Genomic DNA, 24,971 nt, shown 5'->3' with positions numbered 1-24,971 from the left:
AATGGCACATCGGTAAAAAAGAAATTCAATCGATCAGATTATTTTATAACCTTTTGCGGGTTTTCAAAAACTGATTGTTAATTTAAAACCAGACTTCACTTCAATCAAAAACTGTTTCAGAGTTGTAATCTGGCGCCAAACAAATGTTGACTAAACTATGACGTATACATCTGGATGCTAAAGCTTTTTTTTCCCATAGTGCCTGAATGCAGCATTACTTCGACGAGAAGCCGTCATCGCTTTTTGGATCTTTGTGTTTACGTCATATCTGCTGTACACACAACCGTAAAATGTCTCGTGTGTAAGTGTAGAAATGTTCTGTTGTACTTTAACATTTGGTTGTAAAACTTGCACGTTTGCGTCATAGTTTGACGTAAAGGGGGCGGGGCATGCGCAAGGTTACGTCAGCGCCAGTTTGACAGGCATGAGGCGCATACTCAGTGCGACTTTATCGAGGTACAGCTGTTTGTTTGGTGGAAACGTCCCGTCTCGAGGCTCTCCGGCGGTGCGACGCGTCGTCACCTTGAACTTCTGCAGAAAATCGACGAGCGACGTCGCGAGCATGGACCTGAGCGACATGAGGAGGAAGTACAAAGGAGACGAGGAGGTGAGGAGCGAGGAGGCAGTGTGTAACGTAAACCCGGTGGTGATGGTGTAAATAAACCCAGTTTGCGCACCTGCGACTGCATTGAATACAGTTTGTGATCCAGCTGAAGAAAGCAGGTATATTGTGTCCTCGTGCTCTTCCAGATGTTTTGCACACCTGCACGTTGACTTCTTGGCCTAGTTTATGTAAGAGTATTAAGTGTCTGTGATTGGCTGTTTGTATTTATTTATGTATTTATTTATTTCCTCCACACAGTGCTTCGAGGAGAGTCACCTGGCATCTCTGGACCCCATCAAGCAGTTTGGAAACTGGTTTGATGAAGCCACAAAGTGCCCTGAAGTCGGAGAGGCCAACGCCATGTGCATCGCCACAGCCTCCAAGTAGGTAACACCTCCACCTCCTCCTCCTCCTCCTCCACCTTGGACGAATGAAACGTCCTGATTTTATTTTCCACGTTGTTGTTGTTGTTTTCAAATCGGTCTCCCGTCTGTCTCAGAGAAGGACGTCCGTCGGCGCGTATGGTCCTCCTGAAAGGTTACAGCGACAAAGGCTTCCGCTTCTTCACAAACTACGAGAGCCGGAAAGGTTCAGAGCTGGTGAGAGACTTGTTTGATTTATTGATATTTACTTTATGATTTGTCAGGTTTTTCTGGTTTATTCGTTGCTCGTCTTGCTGTATTGATCGGTGAGTGCCCATCTGATCGGTTTTATTTCCCACATGCAGGAGGGCAACCCGTACGCCTGCCTGGTCTTCTACTGGGAACCTTTGAACAGACAGGTAACAAGCAGCTTTAAAGTTCCTACCCATTTCTCTCTCATTCAATTCAATTACATTTTATTCATATAGCGGCCAAATCACAACACGGGTTATTTCATGGCTCTTTAACACATTAAAGTTCTTGCAGATGAACTTTCCAACATTATACAGAGAAACCCAACAATTCCCACATAAGCTTGGAGGGAAAAACTCCCTTTTAACAGGAAGAAACCTCCAACAGAACCATGATGAATTATAAATATTTTTGATAATACTTCACAGTTTGTTTGTTTTTTCTCTAAAATGAATGTGTATTTATATGTTTTTTTAATTTCCATATGCAGATTCGCATCGAAGGCCGAGTGGAGCGGATCCCCTACCAGAGCTCGTGCGACTACTTCCACTCCCGGCCAAAGAGCAGCCAGATCGGGGCCGTCGTGAGCCGACAGAGCGCTCCGGTTCCCGACAGAAACGTGAGAACGAAAACTTACCGACGTCGGGATTCTCAATTCTCATCATTTTATTTTTTAATTTTAATTTGTTTTAATTTTTTTTAGTATCTACGGCAGAAAAACGCAGAGCTGGAGGAGAAGTACAAGGACACCGAGGTGCCGATGCCCGACTACTGGTGAGCGTCACCTTTTTTTTAATTTTTTTAATTTTTTTGTCCGTTATCAAACAGAAACAAGAAAAGTTTTGAACCCACGTTTTACACGACACACAAACGCACCATTCTGATTAAACAATTATATTAAATGTTAAATTTGATGCTGAATGTAAAGAAGCTTTTGGTACGCTGTTTTGTAAAAAAAAAAAAAAAAGCAGGGAGCTGATAGAAAAATGTTATTCTGCTAAACAGAAGAATTATTTACCGAAAATAATAAATAGTGAAAAGGGGAAAAAAAGGAGGAGTCAGTTAAAATGCTACTAACTGTTTCTTAATTAGCTCTCTAAGCTGACCTGCTAACTCTCTCCCGGTTCTGACCGTCCGGTCCCGGTGCCGCGCTCTCCGCTCACAGGGGCGGCTACATCGTCAAGCCTTCTCTGATGGAGTTCTGGCAGGGACAGACCAACCGGCTCCACGACCGCATCGTCTTCACCAAGCCGGAGGACGGAGAGTCCGAGCCGGGAGACTTCCAGCACCCGGCGGAGGGAGGCTGGGTGTACCGGAGACTGTCCCCGTGAGACGGACCTCCACCGGGCGGAAGGGAAGTCCAGCTATGACATCATTAATCCAAAGAAAGAAGAAGAAGAAGAAGGAAAAAAAAAAAGGCAGACTGTTTTATGAAGGGAAGTCCAGATATGTCGTAATTCATCTTAAAAAAAAAAAAAATCACCATGGTTACCTCACTTCTAATAACAAACATCTAAAAGAAACCGTTTGATGTTTATTAAATAGGAGCTTCTTTTTGTAGGATTTTTTTTTTTTTTCTTCAAGATGCCAAACGTCACTAACATTTTCCATCCATTGTACAGTAAAAAGATTTTAAAAAAAGTGTACTGACAGCAAATCTCCACCTGATCCTGTCAAATAATGATTGACAGCGTGACTCGTGGTTGTTTATCATTGACCTTTAGGACATAAAAAAATTTGTTGAAAAGCACAATCTGAACCAGAATATCTTCACATATGGAGCTGAGTCATCATGTTGTTCTCCGTAGATGCAACACCATGTGGTCCATTTTCTGTTCTTCTTTTTTCTTTTACAGGTCTATAATTTCCTACTAGGTTCCAAAAAGGTGTCTAAAACTACAGTATGTTATTTTGTACTAATTATAAGGAAAATGGAGAGTTTGAGTATACAATTTTTTTTAAACCAAATATACTGAGGCCCCTTAATTAGGTAATTAGGCCGTAGCAAGTGTTTGTAATGTCTTGCACTGTTAATATATTCAGAGGTGAGTAAATAGGAAACACAAAAACAAAAAACACCTGCCAATGACCTCAATAATAAACATATAGTTGAACTTCCGCATTTCCACAATATCAATAAACAGGGAATATTATACAGTAGATTTTATGACAAACTTTTCTGCACTTCATTACAATAAATTTCCTTTATTATTTGTTACCGTTAACATTTTTGTTCAATTGTATTGGTCCATCAAGACATATTTTACATTTTTACATGTTAAAATGACCATTCGATTACTCACTAAAGATTATTTAGATCATGTTCGCACTGAATTTGAATTAATTCATTGTAAAACAGCTGAGCCATGTCTCCATTTTTCTTTTAATTGGTACCGAAAGTTATCGTAATTTTCAGATATTTTTGTGACTTTACAGTTTCTTTCAGGGAATTTAAAGGAAAATATGTAACCTGTGAAATAATTCATATTTTGCCATCAGTTAGCTGACTTAAATTCAATATGAATTGATCGTAGCAGTCTATGACAGTGAATATAACGGTCTTTTAACAGTGAGATTAAAAGAGCCGATGGTGTTAATCGTGCCAACTCTTGTGTGTCTTGTAGTCTGTGAGGATGTGATTGTTGTGCATTTGCTTGACTTGAATTAACTGGGGAAAAGAGCCATTAATAAAAGTTGAATTTCTAACTGAGGTGTAAGTCCATGTTTGGCCAGCAGGTGTCAGTAAGCACAGCAGATGCAAACATTAAAGACTAACAATTAAGGACTCAAAAAGATGGAAATATTAAGTTAATTAGATGGGTTTTTTTTTATGAATGACTAAATGATTCATCTGTGAACTGACATCAGGAATGCTGGAATACAAAAAGGTAAAAGCAGCCAGCGGGTGTTAGATGTCAGTGTCTGCTTACTATCACCATGGCAACAAAACCAGCCAACATAAGCTCAGGTGAAATAACAAACATCTCGCGAACATAAAGAGAATGATGTTACTAAAATCAATGTCATCGCCGTCTCCTGTCTGCAGACATAAAATACACAAAACCCTTTTAAAATTAACGTCTTCTATTTATTAAAAACAATAGAGGAAGATTTTATAAACAGCATGTCTTACTTTTTTTAAATTTATCAAACTGAATACGGTGGCCCCAAAAAGTATTTTGTGCAGTTAACGATCAAACTTCATGAGGCTCATTCATAAAAATGTTGCATAAACTGATATTTGATCCGTTAATAAAAACAACTTTTACACAGCTCTAAACAAACCTTTTACAATAAATAAATCAGGTTCGTTCACATAAATGCCGTTTGCTTTGACTTTTAATTATCTACTGCGATAAAATGCATACAATTTTAAGGGTGGCTTAATACATTTTGGGGGCCACCAAATGTTTCAGACAGAATCATGAAAAATCAAGTTTATGTGCTTTGGTCATAAAAAGGTAATAAAAAAAAATGTCTGTGCGTCGATGTAATCATACTGATTTTGCAAGACATAAAAATAAGGGAAATAAAAATGATTGCTGCTTTTCAATGAGGATGTCAGACTTTCCCTTCATGCCAGTGATGATTTGTGAAGATTTAAAACAACAGTGAGAGCACAAAAAAAAAAAAAAGGAGTAAAACCTTTAAGAAAAATGTCCACGGTACTTTGTTTGGTCCCCACTCTGCTCCGCCATCGTCCAGAGAGTTGTTTTGTTTCGGTGTGAGTCCGTGGGTGACGGTATCTACCGGGGTCTGGAAACACGGTAACACGGTAACACACGTGTCGTTTGCATGTATTCGCGTCTCCTTCAGAGCCTTCGATGACGCCGGTTTATGTCACGTGTGCGATCACGTACATGCATTTTTTTTTATTTTTTTGCGTGCTATTTGTCGGCCTTTTTTTTGTGATTCTCGTCACTGAGGTTGTGCTCCGCGAACAGATCGGGTTTCTCGGCCAGCGTGGCTCGGACCTTCTTCTTCTCCTTGAAGCGGCCGGAGTGCGAGACCTTGACGTGGCGCCCCTTGGTGGCCGATTTGTCCACGATCTTCTCCAGCCGGGCGTTGAACTGGCTGTCCGCGTGGTCCGGAGACGGAGGATTGCCGCCCGGGTGCTCTTTGTTCCCGGTGTTGCTGCCGTACTCCGCCGGGATCTCGTACAGAACCTTGGAATCGGACTTCTTGCGCAAGAAGGTCAGCTTCCACCAGCTCGGGTCGGCCATGGCGCCGACTGGAGAACAGGGGACGGACCTGAGAGCGCAGTTAGGAAGGCGGAGAACATACGATCACTGTAACCGTGTATCTACGTACATCTGGGATTACTGGGCGTAAAGGATTCATTAAATGCATCTGAACTGGTTTAGCAGTGGAGATCAATGATAAATAAGATGATGTCATCAGCGTAGAAATTTACTTTTGAGTTTCACAATAAAACCAATAAATGTTCAAAGTAAAAAAAAAAAAAAGCAGTGTGCCCAATATCGATCCTTGAGGGACGCCTTTATTGAATTGATCAGGGATTGGCTGGACCACAGCTGCACCTCACATCTCCATGGTAACCCACCACTCTCCAAGTGTTGATGAAAGCCAGGACATGTGACTGAAAGCTCTTTCTTTGGGTCGAACCAATATTTCTGATATCATGACCAACGAGTATTTATAAAATCCTGGTGGTTTTAGTTTGCCGAGTCCATGCCAGACATTTTAATGTGATGTCATCGTTAATCAGCCAGTTTGATAAAGACATCTGTCCCGTCCTGTACTGTGTACATACATTTTTAAAAAAGCAGACAGTGACCGCGGTCGGCGTCCCTCGTCCGCGGCACATCTCCGTGATTAGGAGGTTGTAACCTAACGGGGGGGACGGGGACGACACCTGACACTCTGCTCTCAGCTGATAAATTAATAAACAACTGAACAGGATCCAGTGTCACTCCCATGTGATCTGATATGAAGTCAGAAAAAAACAAAAACTTTTTTCTCACTGATGAGGAAGCAAGCTGTCGCCTTAACGCCGAAACCAGGAGCTCGGAAAACGTCTTATATAACAGCAAATAAAATCCCCTCTATTGTTAGCATCACAAGATAAGTGCGGGGTTTGATAAGCAGGGAGTGCCTGTGATGCCCGGTTACCGTGGTAACAGCAAAATAACTTCCTGATGAAACAACTGTTGACTTTCTGATACACACAGTTGTTACATCACATCAAAGGGATTTCAAACTGTTTTATTGTGTGCTGTTTGTTAAATACATCACATAAATACATAAAAAGGAGAATTGTGTCGTATTTTGACAAGCGATTCATAATTTTAGTCAATTTACGAGTAAAAATCCCCCTCAAAAAATTGCAGGTTACCAAATGGAAGAATTTGCTGCTTTTATTGCTCCGAAATTACAAAAGTCTCTGTCGGATAAACAAAACTAGACATTTGATGAAGTCTTTCTCGGGCTTTAAGATATAGTGATGGTCATTTTTATACACAAATACTTCTTAAATACATTCGACACCTCAACTGAATCCTGGACTTTTAGGCTGCCAATGAAATGCAAAATATAGCGTCTGGATAAAATGAAGCTCGTATAAACAAAATTTTAAAGAGTTTCACAAACGCTACAATCTCTTTCTTTTATGAGGGCTGGCAGGAAGTAGATCCTCCTTTGGTGTGGTCGTTTTCTTTATTGTGCAACGCCTATGCAAATAAAGAGTCCATGCCCTTTGCAAAAAACACTCATCTCACTCTTATCTGGAGCATGTGATGTTGAAGGCAGGTTGAGCAAAGGTTCAAGACACGGAGGGACTTTTATTTACCGTCGTGTTATGGTTGCTATAGTAACTAGAATATTGGTAATACAGGCTTTTACTAATCTTATGCTTATAATTACACTCATTTCTAAACCTGGTTGTGTTCAGATTCTCAGGTCACAGATCGTTTCCAGCTTTTACGAGCTGCAACCATCTCCTTCAAAGTGTTTCTCAGCTTCTGCAGATTTTCAGATTAAAACAATACATTTTTAAGTTAATTCCTTTCTTTTTTCTTTTTTTCTAAATACCTTCAGCAGCATGAAAGTTAGTTCATTCCTCAACAAAAAGAAAAGTCTCTCCGCTACAAACATTTACAGAGCATTTGCATCTTGTTAGTTGACTTTCCATCAAACAGTTTTTTCATTCTGCAGAACAAAGTAACCGAGCGGCACTTTCACACCTCGCTAAAGCTCGGCTGCACAATGTGTTCACATATTTCTTTTGGCGAGCCCATGTTTGACTTGAATGTGACCTTTGAGACAACAAAAAAAAAAAATAACCTCCTGTTGACATAAAGGAGGCCCCTCCATAGCTCTTTTTTAATAAGTTACCGTGTATTTCTGCTGCATGTGTGTGTGTGTGTGTGTGTGAGATCTCACAGACCACAGCGGGAAGGGAACACTGTGTGGCCACGGTCAGGAAATCACTAACCAGCCGCGAAGCCCTTCAGCAGCGTCATGTTTGAGCTGCAGGGAGAGGAGGAGGAGGAGGAGGAGGAGGAGGAGGAGGAGGAGGAAGCTCCAAGGGCACCGAGGACTGCGCTGCCCTCATAATGGAGCTGGAGGTTCATTAGATTCTCAGGTTTCGTCCCTTTATGGCAGGCGAACATTACCGTTGACCCCGGGACACCAAAGTTGAAGAGAATTTGTGTGTTTCTGCTAATTTGCATCAATCAAAGTGCCTGTAATTCTTTTCATTGTTTGTTTTTACATTTTACATTCTGGAAGTTGATTTTCTTCCTCCCAAAATGTTAGTTCATGACTTTAAGACCAGTTTTATTCTCACCCAGACAGTTCAAACACGGCACAGACGAGCAACGTCACCTGCCGAGGTAATCGGTACACCGTGTTACAGCCTGTGCTTCAGCATAAAGTTTATTCATACGATTCAATTCTTTTTGTTTCTAATATTTCAGATTGTCAGACTGTGAATTTGTGTCTCTTATAGGGTTCAAACTTAATTCGATTATGCAGTTAATTGTCTTTTAAACGCCAAAATAAAAGGAAAGATGCATCACAATTTACTGTAGCCCAAGTTTATATCTTCAGATGTTTTCTTTTGTACTTAGATAATCATTTTACCATCATATCAGGTCAGAAAACACTGTGAATTCTCACATTTAAGAGGCTGGAACTTGTCAAATGTTTAATATTCTTGCTTACATTTTTTTTACTTCAGCCTTTATCTAACAATAACAATACAGCATATACAGCAAGTTGAACAAGCTAATTTCTTCAAATGTTATATTTTGCCCTTCAAAACCTGAAAAATATTCAATTTACTAATAAAAGATGAGAAAATGCAGCAAATTTTTACATTTGAGAGGTTGAGAACATAAAATATTTGGCTTTTTTTTTCCCTTGGAAAATTTCCCCGAGTCACTGCAGCTCTAACAACTTGTTGAAACATCACAGACAACAATTGAAATAAGTCAACATGCCGGTATCAATGTTGTTTGCTCACCTTGTTGATGACGAGCCGGCTGAAGGAGACTCTCACATGTGAAACTGTCCGGCCATGCTGACAAAGTCTTTCCCTCCACTCTGTGTTACTTCTTCTTCTTCTTGTCCGCAGGTGATCGTGCACAGGTGCAGCATCTCTCTCCCTCCTGCCGTGTCCCTCTGTCCTCCCCTCCAGCACACACACACCTCAAACACACACACACACACACAAACACACACACACACACACACACACACACACACACACACACACACACACACACACACACACACCTAAAGCCCGCCCAGCTGAGTGCACTACCGGGTAAATGTTGCAACCATGTGATTTTAGAGAGCCCTTTCTGCAGGCCAGCTGCCGTCCCTATCGAGATCACTGACATCAGGGTTAATGTGAACCGGAGGAGGGCGAGCAGCTTTTTCCAAACTGCAAATAAAATCTCTTTATCAGTCTCTCTTTAAATCCCACTGTATCGTTTTAATGTGGAATTTGGAAGCAGAATAAAGTCGCTCCCGTGTAGCTGAATTTTCCCGTCCCAAGTCTCAGTAAATTACTTGAAGCTGCAGAGGGAGACACACAGGGAGGGAGAGAAAGAGCTGCTTTGCATGACTCGTGTAAAAATCGTAGGCGGTGAATGGACGCTCGCTTTGCAAGTTTGGTCGTCATTCAAATGACCTGAAATCAGGCCATTCGAGAGGTGCTGCCGCTGCTGCACGCAGGAGACTTAACAGTCTAGTTAACGAGTTACACCAAAGCGTTGTGTGAAGGATGTTTTCAGTGACAACATTTTTATCACATCTGTGTTTGCTCAGACTGGACAGGGAAGTGGGCTGATGTCACGAGGACGAAAACAAAATGTCGAACCAAATTATTATTACTGGTTGAAAATAACATCATTTTGAGGTTTTGCACTACTTCATACTTCTATACTTCTGGTTCATCACATTGCGGAGTCAGATTTTGGACAGATGATCCAACGGGCTCCTGGGTTTTGTAAAAACTCGCTTCATAAAAGACTAAAAGAGGCACATAAACAACTACAAGTGACATTGAATGTGTTTTGAGTCTCTTAGTGGTTGTTTTGTGTCCTCTGCAGTGGAGTTGTATTTAACGGTGTTCATTTTGTGTCTATTTTTTTGTCATTTAGTGTCTATTGGTGTTCATTTTGCATCTCTATTTTGATGTTTTGTGGTTGTTTTGAGTCTCTTTGAAGCTGTTTTGAGATATTTCGATTTTTTTTTTTTTTGTGTGTGTGGCTAATCTAAGTAATAGTAATTTTAGTTTCTGAGAGTTTACAATCATATACTGCTTGACATCAGTTTCTGGTCTAAAAATAAAGGTTTGTGATAGCAGAATTGAAATCCATTTGGAGATAAGAATCAAATATAATCAATATTGTAGTGGCAATTGGTTTTAGTGGAGAAATATTTCATAAAAGCAGATAATATATGTTGATAAGAAAAGGAAAATTCAGATAAAGGCACAACAGCTTACCAGAATTTGAGAAAACTGGAACCAAAACAAGAGTCTGAAATCTTCGTGTCAACGCTTCTTTTCCACGTCTGTAAACGGAAGAAGAATTGATCCGTTTTCTTCTTCTTTCATATTGTTTGTAATCAAGTGATCGAACTCATTTCAGAGCACACAAGGCCTGGCAGATAATTAGGTGGCAACACCGCCCTCTAGCGACGTGTTTAATCACTGCACCAATCAGGTTCCAAAGCCTTCCACCAATCAGCTGCAGCTATCAGCACGGTGAACCGTGATTGGTCCGTTCTTTTAGCGAACGTAACACCGCCTCTTTCTATTGGCCGTGCTTTCTCGTAACGTATCATAAACAGTAGAAACCCGGATGGGGACAGTATTCCTGGATAATAAACCTTTAAAAATGATGTTATAATGAAACCGTAACATCTCGGAAGCGCTTTTAAAAGGTGTAGAAGCAATGGAGGTGAGTTGAAACACACTTTCTCTGACTCTTAATATACAATATTCTCTTAATATATTAGCATGTTAGCCAACGTTAGCTCGCTGCCACAGTCAAAGTCCAGATAACTGACATCCAAACATGAGCTTTAACTAAAATAAAGCTTCAGCTAAGAAAGTTCGTCCTCTGGTGTTAGTTGTGGTTTATTCCTGTTGTTTATGTCTCACTATTTTCTCCATGTACACAATGCTGCTACAAAAAAAGAGAAAAAAAACCTGTAAATTACAAGTTTTGAATGTTGTTTTACTTTAACAGAATATTCAGAATCTTCCTATCGACGTTCAGACCAGCAAACTTCTGGGTAAGACAAAAAAACAACAACTAATTATGTAGTTATGTTCCTCCTCCAGTCAGGACTATAACCAGCTGTTAAGTGTACTTTGTGATCTTGCACGTCACGTGTCTCGTATGAAATCCTCCCTTGTGATTGCAGACTGGCTGCTGGATCGACGACACTGCAACCTGAAATGGCAGACGGCGGTGAAAGAGATCCGGGAGAAGATCAACGGCGCCATCCAGGACATGCCCGAAAACGAGGAGATCAAGCAGCTTCTCTCCGGCTCCTGTAGGTCCCTCGCAGCGTCGTCCGTTCTCCTGAAAGATAAAAAAAAAAAAAAAACACCAGGATCTCGTTTCTCATGCTTATTAATCGGCCTCCTTTTTTTGTTGTGCTTTGTTGTTGACCGACAGACATTCACTACTTCCACTGCTTGAGGATCGTGGAGATCCTGAAGGGAACCGAGGCGTCGTCGAAGAACATCTTCGGCAGATATTCGTCTCAGAGGATGAAGGTGAGAGGATGTTATAACACCTGCTATTAAAAATACACGGAGGGATCCGAGCACACGTGGATTGATTTAAGTACTCGGATGTGTCCTGGACCGCCTGCTCAGCTGACGTCCTCTACATAAGCTGAAATAAACACTCACTTGTGAAGCAACGACGTCATATTAAAGTGCAGAACATCAACAAGAAGAAGACGCCGTTTGTTTTGATTTCTTTGCGATAATTCCAGGTGTAAACTGATGTACTTTTTATCTGTCTAGTTGTGATCGGATCACCTTGTTCATGTTCATGTCCGTTTGTCAGATGGCCGCAGTAAAACTGTCCCTAAACTGGATATGTTTTTGATTTGTTTCTCGTCATCACAGGACTGGCAGGAGATCGTGTCCCTTTATGAAGCAGATAATGTCTACTTGGGTGAGTGTGATTTAAAGATCTTAAAAGAGTTACTTGTGCATTTATCACTTTGAGTTTGTACTATTGTAATTCTGTTAAGATGTGATTGTTTATGTCCTTAAATGGAGCAGCTGTTCTTACCTGTCTGACCTGTTGCACCCGGACACTCCTCATCACCTCCTCGGGACAGATGACTGCAGCTTTTCAGAGTCCAGACGGCCGACCGGACTTTTTCTGAGCTTTTGTTGCTGCCGTTCACGTTCTTTCTGCATCAGCAGCGTTGGAGACGGAGAACAGCATCCAGCTGAAGAAACAAAATCATTTTCACGCGTAAAGTTTTTTTTTTAGTTTTTATAATAATAATAATTTTTTTTAAAATGTGTTTGTGCATCCCAGCGGAGGTGGCCAGCCTGCTGAGTCGCAACGTGAGCTACGAGGGTCCAGCTCTGAGGAAGCAGCTGGCCAAAGCCCAGCAGCTGCAGCAGGAGCTGAGCAGGCGGGAGGTGGAGTGCCAGAGCTCCGCCGCAGACCTGAGGGAGCGCTACTACACTGCCTGCAAACAGTACGGCATCACGGTGAGTGCAAGAACACAAACACACAAACACTGAGATGCTACAATATCCACAAATTATGCATTTTATTACCAGACAGATGACTTTTTTTTATTTATTTTTTCTCTCTCTGCCAGGGTGAAAACGTGGCTCGAGAGCTTCAGGCTCTGGTGAAAGACTTACCAGCAGTTCTGGAAGAAGTCGGGAAGGATGCGGCGAAGTTAGAGGAGCACATCCGGCTCTACACCGCTTTCACAAACTTTGTGTGTGACTGGTGAGTAACAAGTTCTTGATATAAGTGCACATCCCTAACAGCAGTCTAAATGAAGTGTAACTTAGTTTTTGTTGTTTGTAGGTCTGAACCCGTCCTGCCCATGTTGACGTTCGCCCAGAAGAGAGGCAACTCAACATTTTACGAGTGGAGGACGGGGAAAGTGCCCACGCTCGTCGACAAGCCGGTTGTAGAGGAAGCACCTCCTGAAACGGTCACAGATGACACGGTCAGTTTCACTGTCTCTGTGTTATGTAGTGATCACGGTCGCATCATGGAAACTTCCTGCACAGGTTTTCTTCCATCTTATTTTCATCATGTGGTTCTGTTATTTAATTTAAAACAAGATTTCAGTGTTGGGATATTCCTCGAGTCTTTAAACAACATATTTTTCATGACCTGCATCTTTGCATTGTGTTTTAAAAATCTGCTTCAGATCGACTGGGGCGACTTCGGCAAAGGAGCTGACTCAGCAGTTGCGAATTCGGGCGTCACAGTCGAGGACGGAATCGACTGGGGAATCAGTCTGGAGCCCAACTCCGACGTGAGAGCACATCCGTATTTTGATATTTTTGACTAAGTTTGTGTTTACATTATAGACGTCAGGTCAGTCGGGAAAAGCTGCGACTCACCGAGTCTGTGTTTGGTCTCCCTCATCAGGACGGCGGCGCGGGCGGCATCGACTGGGGCGACGCCGAAGCGGCTCCCGTCGAAATCGAAATCGTAGACGTGGGAACGGACTGTAAGTGCTTCGTCGCTGAACTGATCGCACGCTCGGCTGTTGAAATGTGCGTGTTAAAGCCGAGCGTGCGTCCCTGCAGGTCCTGAGGGTGTGGCGAGGGGGGAGGACGCTCTGAGCCTCCTGGAGAACTCTCGGTCGCGCGGCCAGTTCATCGATGAGCTGACGGAGGTGAAAGACGACGGCCATCTGCTGTGGAATTTACTCCCGCAAGCACGACCATCTACCGACCTGATTACGATTATTATTTTATTTCCTTCCTCCGTGCAGCTGGAGGTGTTCCTCACCCAGCGCATCAGTGAGATGGGGGAGGAGGGCGACGTGGTCGCCATGAGCCAGTTCCAGCTGGCGCCCTCCGTCATCCAAAGCCAAACCCGCCAGCACGTGCGGGAGATGCTGTCCGAGGTGCAGGACCTCCTGTGCCGGCTCACCTCGCTGCGGATGCAGCACCTGTTCATGATCCAGGCCTCGCCGCGGTACGCTGATAGCTTCAATACCACCATCATCATCATCGTCATCATCATCATCGAGCTTTACTTCAGTCTCCAGCAACCTGAAGGAAAATTGGAAAAAAAAATACACATTTAAATAGCAGATTATACAGTTAACAGTCTGCTGAAATAATAAGTGTAGCTGAAGCCAAAGCTTGTTATACGAACACGTCTGTACTCACAAGGACTTCAATATGTTCCCCACCTTATATTAAACATAAATAAATCAGTAAATAACTGCAAAAAAATAGTTAAAAGTGTCCTTAAACACAAATGTTAAACTGTCCTCATACTTAATTTAATAAACTATTTTTTTAATCATAGTTTTACACATTTTTAATTCATCCTTAAGTTTTTTTTTTTTTTTTATAAATTCGACCCCTTTAACAGAAACACATCTTGTTTCTTGCTCTGAATTTCTCGAACATAAAACTTCCTTTAAGATTTAAGAAAAGCGCATCAATATTTTTGAATAATTTATTCTTTGGTAGTAATTTATTGTGAACAATCATATAGTCTTAAATGTCAGTAAATTTAAATATCTCTAATGTAGTTCCTACGGCTCTCTTCTGTACAGTGTAAATTTGTAGTAGGCTCTTAGCTGTTGACAAAAGTACAACCGATCGTATCACTTCCGTGTCGTTGCTTTTTAATCTGATCTGATTTCAGCGTCAGTTGTTGAAAACCAACACGGTATAAACCTTTACGTGACATGAGATTATTCTTGTGTGTTCAGGTATGTTGAACGCGTGTCGGAGGTGCTGAGACAGAAGCTGAAGCAGGCAGACATTCTGGTGTTGAAAGGTGCCACGATGGCGGAGAAGAGGCAGGAAGCGCTGCAGGAGCAGTCCAGGCTGGAGCCACGTGTCGACCTGCTGGCAGGATGCACCCGCGAGCTCCAGAAACAGGTATTGGATTACCATTTCCATTTATTTGTGTTTGCTGGGCGGTTCGCGCCAATCGGGAGGCTGCAAGAAGTTAATATAAAGGAGAGATTACACACAGAAAGCATATCGTTAATGGTGTAATGGTGTTATTGTCAGTAATTATGTCAATTCGTTCTTTGTCTTTGCAGATTGAAGCCGACATTTCAAAGCGATACCACAAGAGGCCCGTCAACCTGATGGGAGTTAATATTTAGTGAAGCTCTTTTTGTCATAAACTTACAAGGAGAAATTAAAAAGTGGTATTTTAATTTAAACTCTGGTGGTTTTGTGTTCTTTACATTTCCTGGATTAAAAAAAACAAAACAAATAGTGTGACACGTTTTTACAAATCATTTACAACTGTTTAACATAATGGTTTCTGTAAATAAATCACCACAGTTGCAAAGCAAACCTCAGTTTTGTTGTTATAAATCTTTATCTGATGTGATTCCCAACAAACCCTGAAAATGGCATGATTATGTTAGTGACTTTATTAAATTAAATACTAAAGCTGATTATAAAATAATAATTAATCAAATATCTACATGACTGACTATTGTATGTAAACTTGACCTCATAGTGATTACACAACCGCAGAAATGAGCCACAACTTATTAATTAGCACTACACCCCTGCTGGTTAAATAAAAGGTTCAATTAAAAATGTATAATAATTTAGAACTTTGGGAATTTACCAAATACTGTAACATCAGTCCAAGAAAAGTAAAAGTATTTTTCTGCTTCTTGTTTTTACAGTAGAAATATAAAAGGCATTCCTCGCCTCTTCACCTTGTGAATTAAGATAAAATAATCATCGTCTTTAACCTGTAAATAAAACAATTACAGCAATTCAAATAATGACATTTGATGTGTTGTTTTTTTGGGGGTTTTTTTGTGAATAAGAAATGTTTTAAATACGCCACGTATTTACTCGTGGACATGTTAAAAATATTAATTTATTGGTACAGACTGTATGATATTTACCAGTGGGGGGGGGGGGGAGGAGGAGGAAGAGGAGGAGGGGGGGGGGGGGGTTTCAGCCGCGTGATGAAAGCTCGCCACTAGAATGTTCTACGCATGCGCTGTGTGAAAGCGTGTTTTGGTGTCAAGCCGCGCGTGCTAGGCTAGCCGGGCCAGCTAGCAATTTTGCAAGTCATGGTGGGCCATTCTGTGAGGAAAGGCTGGAGAACGCTTCACCGGACGGCGCCGCGGAACGCTTCATGACAACCAGGGGACTTTGAGCTTCTGTCCTCGGGTGACAGCGGGGACCTTCCGGGACATGAAGACACAGTTGCACAATCTCCGCGCGTAAGTATGAAAACGAAGGTTTTCAATGACTTTTAAGCGTCGCTTCCGCCGACACGGAGACTGCGGTGGTCCGCGGCGCCACGTGACGTCAGCGGTCACGCGGGTGACTCGGAGCATTGTTCGCGCACGAGCCTGCGGACATCGAGGAGCGTGCTGTTTAAGTTACTTTTTAAAGTAGCTGCACGGTTGTTGGCGGTTAGCACGCAAACTAGCTTGCGAAAGCTAGTGCGGCGCGAGGCGGTTGAGGTCCAATAGCAGTTCAGCGTTTCCCCTAAGCCCCGCCCACGCCGCGTTCCTATTGGCCGCCGATCGCTGGAGTCATGTGTCGTCGCCGCGCGCGAGGCCCGTGAGTGGCTGCGCGAACGCGTCAACCAGCTTTTCGCCACTTGTTGCTAGGGAGATTGTTTGATGCTAAGCTATAGCGGAAGTGGGTAGTCCTTAAAAGACTCCCGAGCCGCCGCGGTGCCTGTCAACTTTTAAGGGTAAAAAAAAAACAACAACAACAAAAAATAAAGAGATGTCAAGTCAACCGGCTTGATCCGACTGCTACTTTACGTTTTGTTTGTGAAGGTGGTTATACATGCGTAATAGTAGCCCGAGTCTCAAAACATAAAGGAGCTAACGGCTAACGTCATTAGGACGAAGATAGGCGCAGCTGGGGGGGGGAGGAGGGGGGGAGGAGGGGGAGGGAGGGACCCTGCCTGCCTCCCAACGCTGTGTGAAGCTAGCCAGCTCAGCTCAGCGAGCTTCCTCGACTCTCATTCACCTTCAGCAGCACCCACCAGAAGTAGTTGTCCTGTCAAGGGTGGGGTGAGACTCGCAGCCCCCCCCCCCCTCGCCCCTCTGCCTCCGCCCCTGCCTCCCCCCCCCCACACACACACACACCTCCGCTCACCGCTGAACGACCGAGAATGAAAAGGCAGTGCCCGGTGCGGGTCTCGGGTCTCGGGGGGGAGGATGGAGAGGTCGCTGTTGTGTCTTTAGTGAGCTGTCACGTCGGTAGGTACAGACTCGTGTCTCCTCCGGGCTGTTTTTAAAAAGCTGTGTGATTTTGTAATGTTGTGGTGGTGTTGTTGTTTTTTTTGCAGTAGGTGCAATTAAAAATGTAATTTCTCACTTTCTTTGTGTCAGGATTTGGGGGAAGATGAGAAGCTTATGAAGAGCGAAAGCTTCGAGTACGAACTGGACTCTCTGAGAAGTGGAAGCGTCGTCTTGGATCTTATAAAAAGAAAGAAGCTTTTAAACCTCCGTAGTTCCTGTTGAAGACTCTCCGCTGTCCTCACCCGCTTTTTACGTTCATGTATCCCTCTCGGCCTTTTAGTGGTAGTGCAGAAGGATCGATCCGAGGTCGCTGGCCCCCTTTTTGTTTTTATTTTTTACTTCCACCTTTTGTTCCGTTGTAAAGAAATGCTTTACCTGAAAAAGTACTTCACAGAGGGCCTGATTCAGTTCACCATCCTCCTGAGTCTGATTGGGGTGCGGGTGGACGTTGACACCTATCTAAGCAATCAGCTGCCCCCGCTGAGAGAGATCATCCTGGGGCCCAGCTCAGCCTACACCCAGACACAGTTTCACAACCTGCGCAACACGCTGGACGGCTATGGCATCCATCCAAAGAGTGTGGACCTGGACCATTTCTTCACCACTCGGCGGCTGCTGAACCAGGTGCGCCAGCTGGATCGCCTCTTCGTGCCCAGTACGGAGCTCAACGCCTGGTTAGTGCACCGCGACTCGGAGACCGCGGTGTCCGCCGGCAGCCAGTCCGGCCCCGGCATCACCCTGGACAATGGGGCCGGCCTAGAGGACGTTAGCGACCCCGACGCTACCCCCGGCCATGAGGGGAGGAAGCGGAGCGCCTGAATCCACGTACAACCTGAACGCAGCGGACAGCAGCCTGGGAGCCGTGGCCCCGGAGGGCAACCAGGAGCAGGGCAACAGGGATGGCAACGAAGACCTCACCAAAGAGGTACCGCGACACGTTTCTTTTAAACACCTGGAGAGCATCTGTCAGGAGGACGGGGGAGGGAGGATGAGGAGGGGGGGCACCTCCTCCTCCTCCTCCTCCTCCTCCTGACAGATGCTTGTTGTCACCTGCAGGACCCCGATCACGTACTTCAGTTCAAACACATCCAGCAGCTGAGAGATTGAAAGGTTCGGTTGTATGTATTTCTTGCTTCAGCATCAAATCAGTCAGATTTTTTTTGATTTTCGCTATATATGTTATATATTTATTTTTACTATAAATAAGTTTCATAACGATTTAAGGTATGCCGCCACTGTTGTGGTGACATTTGACACCGATGTCTTTTATGGTCCTCGCCCGAGGACTTTTGATCAGTGTCAGATATTTTTAGTCAAACCAGTTGAGTCACATTCACGACAGCTGGATCAGGGTGCAACTTTAAAAACCGCACAGCGAGCAGTCGTCTCCCCCCTGAACTTAGATTTAAAGAAAAACATAATTTACTTGTTACATATTAATGACATTTCTATGTGTCACAGGTTATTGTTGTTGTTGTTTGTCTCTATAACTTCTACGTAACTTCCTTGAGACACACACAATGATCGTATTGATGCAGGGGGGGTTTACACAATGTCGTAATTGGGTTTTAATAAACCGAGACGTCCTTCTGGTCACATGATAATCACCATGCCAAAGTGTTTATGTCATGGTTGCATCATCTGATTTGTGTTACGTGATCTGTCACTTTGTCCTTCCAAAAATGTCCCGGTCCAATTACATAAAAAAAATAAAAAAAAGAGCTAGTTTAGTGCTAATTATTATCATAAATACGTCAATCTGTTTAGTTGGTCTTCAGTAGTTTTTGATACCTGGTTATTAAAGTAACTCTCCTCTGCACACAGGGCCATTTTTCAATGGTTGCTATATGTTTTTCCAGGACATTGACTTGATTGACATCCTGTGGCGGCAGGACATCGACCTCGGCGCAGGCAGAGAGGTGTTCAACTACAGCAACCGGCAGAAGGACAGCGAGGAGGACAAGCCCAGCCCGCCGGAGAACAAAGACAGCAACGAGGAGCAGGAGAGCTGGAGAAACGGCGTGAACTTACAAGGCGTCCAGCCCGTGGACGGAGAGACCGGAGAGAGCATTCCCGAGCAGGTTCGTTCAGACCAAACACAGCTTCATATGTTATTGTTTCTGTCTGTGCGGGGGGGAGGGGGAGGTTGTGCATTTCACTGCCTTATACTTCATAAAAAAAAAGGAAATGGAAACTCGGGAGCTGTGCACACTGGCGATAAGATGATTTAATCTGCTGTATGTTAGTTTTTATACACGCGGAGACGTTTCCTGTTAAGTTTCTTGTCTCCATTTGCTTAAAATATCGTGCGGTAGAAAAACAAAATTGTGTTCATCTGTGAAATTGCTCGGTTTGGATATAATAGTGTTGAGTCACAGCGGTGGACGAGTTAAAGCTCAGATAAAGCAAATCAAGCCGGTGCAGTCAGATGTAGGCACGGGTTCATCTCACCAAGGCACGTTTATCAAAGGGCTTAAAATCCAAGAGCACTTTACAGGAGATCAGTGGCTGTTTACAATCACAGTTTCCAAATGTGTAATGGTGCGCACACATCTTACCTATAGACTGTTTATTAAAGTGGACGTAGCTTCCGGGTCTGAAAAGTGAGGCAGATGCAGAAGTGCAATACCACTGCAGGCCACTAGGGGTTTGCTCCGGCTCCAGCAGACTCCCATTCGACTTCTCTCCTGAAATACAAAGTCAATCATTTTTTTCCACAAGCCAAGATGGTGCCATTCACTAAAGTCACTCCTTCTTATTAGTGTTCTGGTGGTCCATCTAAAAATATTTTCATCATTGATTAGATATTAGACCTCAAAAAGCAGTTAGTTTGGTTGACGGGCGGGGGCGTATTGTAGACAGGCTCCCAATCAAGTCGAGTCAGATTCACCCCTCGCCCATATATGGTCACTTCCTGCTCCAACGTAAAATAGTCACTCCTTTTTTAAGGACTAATAATAACAGTCTCTGACGTGATTTTAGCCACATGGGTCCGTGTTCAGCAGCTCATGATGCATCATGGGAATCATGCTCTTGGTTTGTTTGTAATTAGTGTGGACAGAATAAATTTAGCTACAGTTGTACAAGTGCTCTTATATAATATTGGTATCTCTTGTTATTGTTGTTGTTGTTGTTGTTGTTGTTGTTGTCAGCTCCCAGGTCTGGGCTCACAAACTTCACTGTCTCTACAAGAATGCCTGAGGCTGCTGGAGGCTACGTTCCCGTTTGGAGAAGAAGCTGAGGTAAAAAAAAAAAAAGTAAACATTTGTTATTTAACACAGAGGGAGCTGTGACAAAAATGACAACACGTGTTTTTGTTTTTTTCACTAATGTTCATGATATTTTCTATCAGTTTCCAGCCCCGGTCGTCACCCAGGAAATAACGGTTTCCAATGAAGAAGTTCCTTCTACATCTCAGGGCCTCCCTCTGGGACCTCAGCTGCCCTCAGCAGAGCCGCAGTTAGACCTGGAGCAGCAGTGGCAGGACATCATGGCCATCATGGAGCTACAAGTAGGTTTGTTCTCACGACGGGATTATTATTATTGTGTCGGTCCAAAAGAAAAGATAAAGTAAAGGATAACAACCTGGGGAAGGTTTGCTCTCTTCACCGTGTTGAAGAGGGAAATCATTTCAACATAAAAAGTCATTTATTTTGCCCTGTAGTTGGAACAATATGTATAATTTTCCCTTTTTAAAATCTTTCTGTTCGAAGGCGATGGAAGTGAACAGCAGCTCGCCCGACACCAGCTCCGGCAGCGGGAGCGACACGAGCGAGACGACCGAGTCGAGCACGGCGGGAAACTTCGGTCTGTCTGCTCGCTCCACACCGATAAACCAGGATGTCAGCCTCCACCAGGCCTCCCTCCCCAGCTGCAGCCAGGACTTCCCCCCGATCTTCAACCCCCAGCTGGACTCCGTCAGCACCACCCCGAGACCCGCCATGCTCAGACTCTCCTCCAGCAACTCCTCCAACATCAACTCCACGTTCGGAGCCACCAACCTGACGGGGATCTTTCTCCCGCCGCACGTAAACAGTTCCAGCACCAACGTCACATCCACGCCCGTCCTGCCCGACCCGTTCAGCACCCTGCTGGAGGAGTCCATGCTCGATGAGATCAGCCTGCTGGACCTGGCCATGGAGGAGGGCTTCAGCCAGGCCCAGGCGTCGCAGCTGGAGGACGAGCTGGACTCCGATTCCGGACTCTCCCTGGACTCCAGCCACAGCCCGGCCTCCCCGAGCAGCTCCGAGACGTCCTGCTCGTCCGCGGCTTCCTCCTCTTCCACGTCCGCCACCTTCTCGGAGGAGGGAGCCGTGGGCTACAGCACCGACTCGGAGGTGGCCACGGCGGAGACGGAGGAAGGCGCCGTCGGAGGCTACCAGCCCGGATACAGCAAGCTCTGCCGCATGAGCTACCAGGACCCGTCTCAGTTCCACAGCCTCCCTCAGCTGGACACCATCAGCCACAATCACACTTACAACCTGCCGCTGTCCACCGCCTTCTCCGAGCACCCGGAGCTCCCCCTTTCGGCCGGGAAGAAGACGGTCAAGCAGAGCTCCAAGCTTCAGCCGCCTCAGGACTTGTTCGACAAGCACTCGAGTCGCGACGAGCGCCGAGCCCGGTCCATGAAAATCCCCTTCACCAACGAAAAGATCATCAACCTGCCCGTGGAGGAGTTCAACGAGCTCCTGGCCAAGCACCACCTGAGCGAAGGCCAGCTCGCCCTCATCCGCGACATCCGCCGGCGCGGCAAGAACAAGATGGCGGCGCAGAACTGCCGCAAGCGCAAGCTGGACACGATCATAAACCTGGAGCAGGGCGTCCAAGACCTGCGGCGCGACAAGGCCCGCCTGCTCAAGGAGAAGATGGAGTTCATCCGCTCCATCCGGCAGATGAAGCAGAAGATGCAGAGCCTGTACCAGGAGGTGTTCACTCAGCTGCGGGACGAGGAGGGCCGGCCCTATCCGCCCAGCGAGTACTCGCTGCAGTACAGCGCCGACGGCAGCGTGCTCATCATGCCGCGCGGCGTGACGACCGCCGAGCAGAGCCGCAAGCCCGAGAAAAAACAAAAAGACAAAAAGAAGTGAGGGCGACAAACTGCTGTTTATTCTGTCACTTTGCTAAATCAGTGAGAAAAGATTTCTGCAGACGAGAGAGAGAGAGAGAGAGAGAGAGAGATGTCCTTTTTTTTCCTTTTCAGAAGATTGGGGTGAGTAGAGAAATGGCATTGTTGACTACTCTCCCTGCGTTAGTTTCTCCCTTTTCATTCTGTTCCTACATTTTTTATTTTATTTTTTCCCCTGGAAACAACTTTGAAGCAGCTCTTCGTTTGGTATTTCATTATTTAGACGAGGAGAAGGAGGGGATTTTAAAAAGGACATAAAATGAGCTATTAGGGGGGAAAAAAATAATAATAATTGAGCTGCTCTTGATCCTTTTTGCACCAAACCACTGAGGATGGAGACGATTTGTAGGATGAAAGAAGGGACCGGTGTCGAGACGAGCGGGAGTGGAAGAACACTGTGGACGAGGACGGTTGGAGCACCTATGCACCGGAGGTTTTAAAAGGACTATCTGATCACATCCCACCCCTGGAGACTTTAGGTGATTTTTCACAGTCAAGTCGAGGCTTTTAAGTTGCAAATCTTCAGGCAAAAAGAAAGAGTGAGAGTTAAAGATACCAAAGGCTTAAAAGGAAAAGTCCATCATTTTAGGATGCCATTAACACCTATACTAACCAAAAGTATGGTGCAAAGTCACGTGATCTGTATCTTAAAACGCTCGGACGCTGCACTCTTTAATTCTGTAGGTCTCGTACTGCAAAGGTTTTTCCGAGTCAGTTTTGTCGGCGGCGTCTAAGTATAGAAGGACCCCGAGTAGAGCGGGTTTGATGTGCGGATGTAGGATGTTGAGATGAGACGGGAAGTCAGGAAAAAGGCCGAGTCGTTCCCGAAGCCCGGCCGCTGCTAAAAAAAAAAGAGGCCCGGAGGTGAGAGTCCTGCGAAAGAGGAGCAGACGGACGGTTTTTAGGAGAGGGAGGCACACTGCATTGCAAAATGTATCAAACTTCCTTATAAATTATACATAGCACTGTAATTTGTCTTTTGAAGAAAAAAAAAGAAAAAAAAAAAAGGCTTGGCTGTATGCATTTTGCCGTGTCTGTCGCTATTCCTTCGCTGCAGGTTTTAAATACCGGGAGCTGCGTTTAGGAACACAAAAAAAAAAATTACAAAAAAAATAAAATAAAAGGCTCTTATTAACTGTTCATAATCTGTAGTATAAGCAAAAAGGTTCTCGGTCTAGCCACATCAGCTTTAAGTCGACGCCCACTTAGTTGATTTTTTGAAGGGTTTGGTTGCGGAGCCTGGAGTCACGAGAGGAAGCCGAGGATGCCGCGATCGGGCCGGGGAGCTCCGGAGAGGGGGTGTAGGGGCGGAGAGAGAGGGGGGGGGGTGCCCCTGTCGTTGTTAAGTATTAACATAACGCAGGCTCAGTTGTGGTGTAGCGATATTCCTTTTTAAGTAACTTATTTGCCAACGTTACCCACTTGAACGCCACTTGAGGCGATTTTTGTAAACTGCTGTAAAAGCCGAGCTGTTGGCCGAAACATATTTACGAGTCCGATGTTTTTAAGTGTCGACGACGAAAGCGAGCCACGTCGAGGTTTGAAAGCGACTCGAATGCGCGCGAGAGAGACGACGGCGGCGTGAAAGTCGTGGCCGCTTTTGGTTTTGAATGCCTTTATTTCATAATCTCATTATCGTCACCTTTTAAGGGTTTTTTGAGAACCGAAAGATGAAAACCGTTCTCAATGTAGAAGTGCTATTACTTGTCTATTTGAATGAAGTTCGTCAGTACATGTGTTATATCACCCACTTTAAAACAAACAAAAAAAACATTCAAAAAAAACAACCAACCCATAGGTCAGTCGTTGCAGCTGAGATAGCAGTTAGAGTATTTACAAGAAGCTGAACAGAACGCAACATTAAGATGATGTCCAGATAAAACCGTTTGTTTTTTTTAAAGGAGAAACGTCCTCATTAAATGTGATATTCAGGCATGAAACTCCGGTTAACATTCACCTCAGTGTAACACCGACTATTTAGTACTGCTACTACTTAGTGCACTTTTCTTTCTTTTTTTTTTTTTTTGTCTCTTGTCTTGTTCTGTAAATATTTTCATGTTTGTTCTGATTTCTGTAGTTCGTCGAAGCGCCTCCATAACGGTCTCACCCCTCTGCTTTCAGTTTTGGATGTAGTTCCCCCCCCCCTCCCTCCCTCCCTCCCCCACTCCCCCCCCCCCATCCCTCCCACCTTCTGTTTTCAGATATTTGCTGGCAATCAAGAATTGTTTTTATTGATTAATAAAGTGTTTTTATTTTCACCTGTGACTCCCGTGCTGTAGTTGTCCGTGCTTTTGCAGAAGTCCGGCGATAACCGAGAACCTTTGGAAAATGGCAAATAAAGACGGCGATAGTTTGCGGACGGGTGACGAAGAAAAACTTCAGATTTGTTGGCCCGCTGTGTTTTCTAGTGTGAATTGAAAAGCTGAAGCCCATCTTGAGTAATAAACTCCTTTTTATATTTAAAGTGACACGACTCGGTGCTGTAACAAAAAGTGGTTTATTCTCCCAAAATCCGACAAGCGAGACAATGAAAAAAAAAAAAAAACACGACAAAGACTACCAGCGACTAAATCAACCACAGATGTGAGTCGGTAACCGAACACCAAACAAGCTCCACGGAAACAACTAAGACGAACACAAAAAGCACCAAATA

At 44.2% G+C, this 24,971-nt stretch overlaps 4 protein-coding genes across 4 annotated transcripts; 3 read left to right on the top strand and 1 right to left on the bottom strand.

Annotated features, from left to right (window-relative positions):
• Positions 1-11: 11 nt before the first annotated feature.
• On the top strand, positions 12-3,924 carry pnpo (pyridoxamine 5'-phosphate oxidase). The gene is made up of 7 exons (XM_069160110.1): positions 12-607; positions 863-987; positions 1,104-1,203; positions 1,332-1,385; positions 1,709-1,837; positions 1,922-1,992; positions 2,384-3,924. The coding sequence occupies exons 1-7, from the start codon at positions 425-427 to the stop codon at positions 2,547-2,549; spliced, it is 828 nt and encodes a 275-aa protein (XP_069016211.1). The 5' UTR covers positions 12-424; the 3' UTR covers positions 2,550-3,924.
• prr15lb (proline rich 15 like b) lies at positions 3,903-10,342 on the bottom strand. Its single transcript, XM_069160112.1, has 3 exons — positions 10,196-10,342; positions 8,705-9,261; positions 3,903-5,469 (listed from the first exon to the last, which is right to left on the bottom strand). Exon 3 carries the CDS (start codon positions 5,439-5,441, stop codon positions 5,106-5,108), a length of 336 nt encoding a protein of 111 aa, XP_069016213.1. The 5' UTR covers positions 5,442-5,469; positions 8,705-9,261; positions 10,196-10,342; the 3' UTR covers positions 3,903-5,105.
• Positions 10,343-10,524: 182 nt separating this feature from the next.
• Positions 10,525-15,120, top strand: cdk5rap3 (CDK5 regulatory subunit associated protein 3). The gene is made up of 14 exons (XM_069160109.1): positions 10,525-10,652; positions 10,944-10,989; positions 11,122-11,253; positions 11,379-11,479; positions 11,840-11,888; positions 12,264-12,442; positions 12,556-12,692; positions 12,774-12,918; positions 13,126-13,233; positions 13,350-13,431; positions 13,511-13,599; positions 13,699-13,904; positions 14,656-14,827; positions 14,995-15,120. The coding sequence occupies exons 1-14, from the start codon at positions 10,647-10,649 to the stop codon at positions 15,058-15,060; spliced, it is 1,518 nt and encodes a 505-aa protein (XP_069016210.1). The 5' UTR covers positions 10,525-10,646; the 3' UTR covers positions 15,061-15,120.
• Positions 15,121-15,928: 808 nt separating this feature from the next.
• On the top strand, positions 15,929-24,898 carry nfe2l1b (nfe2 like bZIP transcription factor 1b). Its single transcript, XM_069160101.1, is given in 7 exon segments — positions 15,929-16,152; positions 17,284-17,979; positions 17,981-18,118; positions 19,053-19,274; positions 20,346-20,435; positions 20,546-20,704; positions 20,907-24,898. Coding segments are annotated over 6 exon segments (2,403 nt in total). The 5' UTR covers positions 15,929-16,152; positions 17,284-17,559; the 3' UTR covers positions 22,281-24,898.
• The last annotated feature ends 73 nt before the right edge of the window (positions 24,899-24,971 follow it).

The sequence above is a fragment of the Embiotoca jacksoni genome, unplaced genomic scaffold (assembly GCF_022577435.1).
Source record: "Embiotoca jacksoni isolate LCO1_2020_lvr unplaced genomic scaffold, fEmbJac1.0.p SCAF_26, whole genome shotgun sequence".
Taxonomy (NCBI): domain Eukaryota; kingdom Metazoa; phylum Chordata; class Actinopteri; family Embiotocidae; genus Embiotoca; species Embiotoca jacksoni.
Note: the sequence above shows the minus strand (reverse complement) of the source record. Positions and strands in the feature narration are given on the sequence as shown.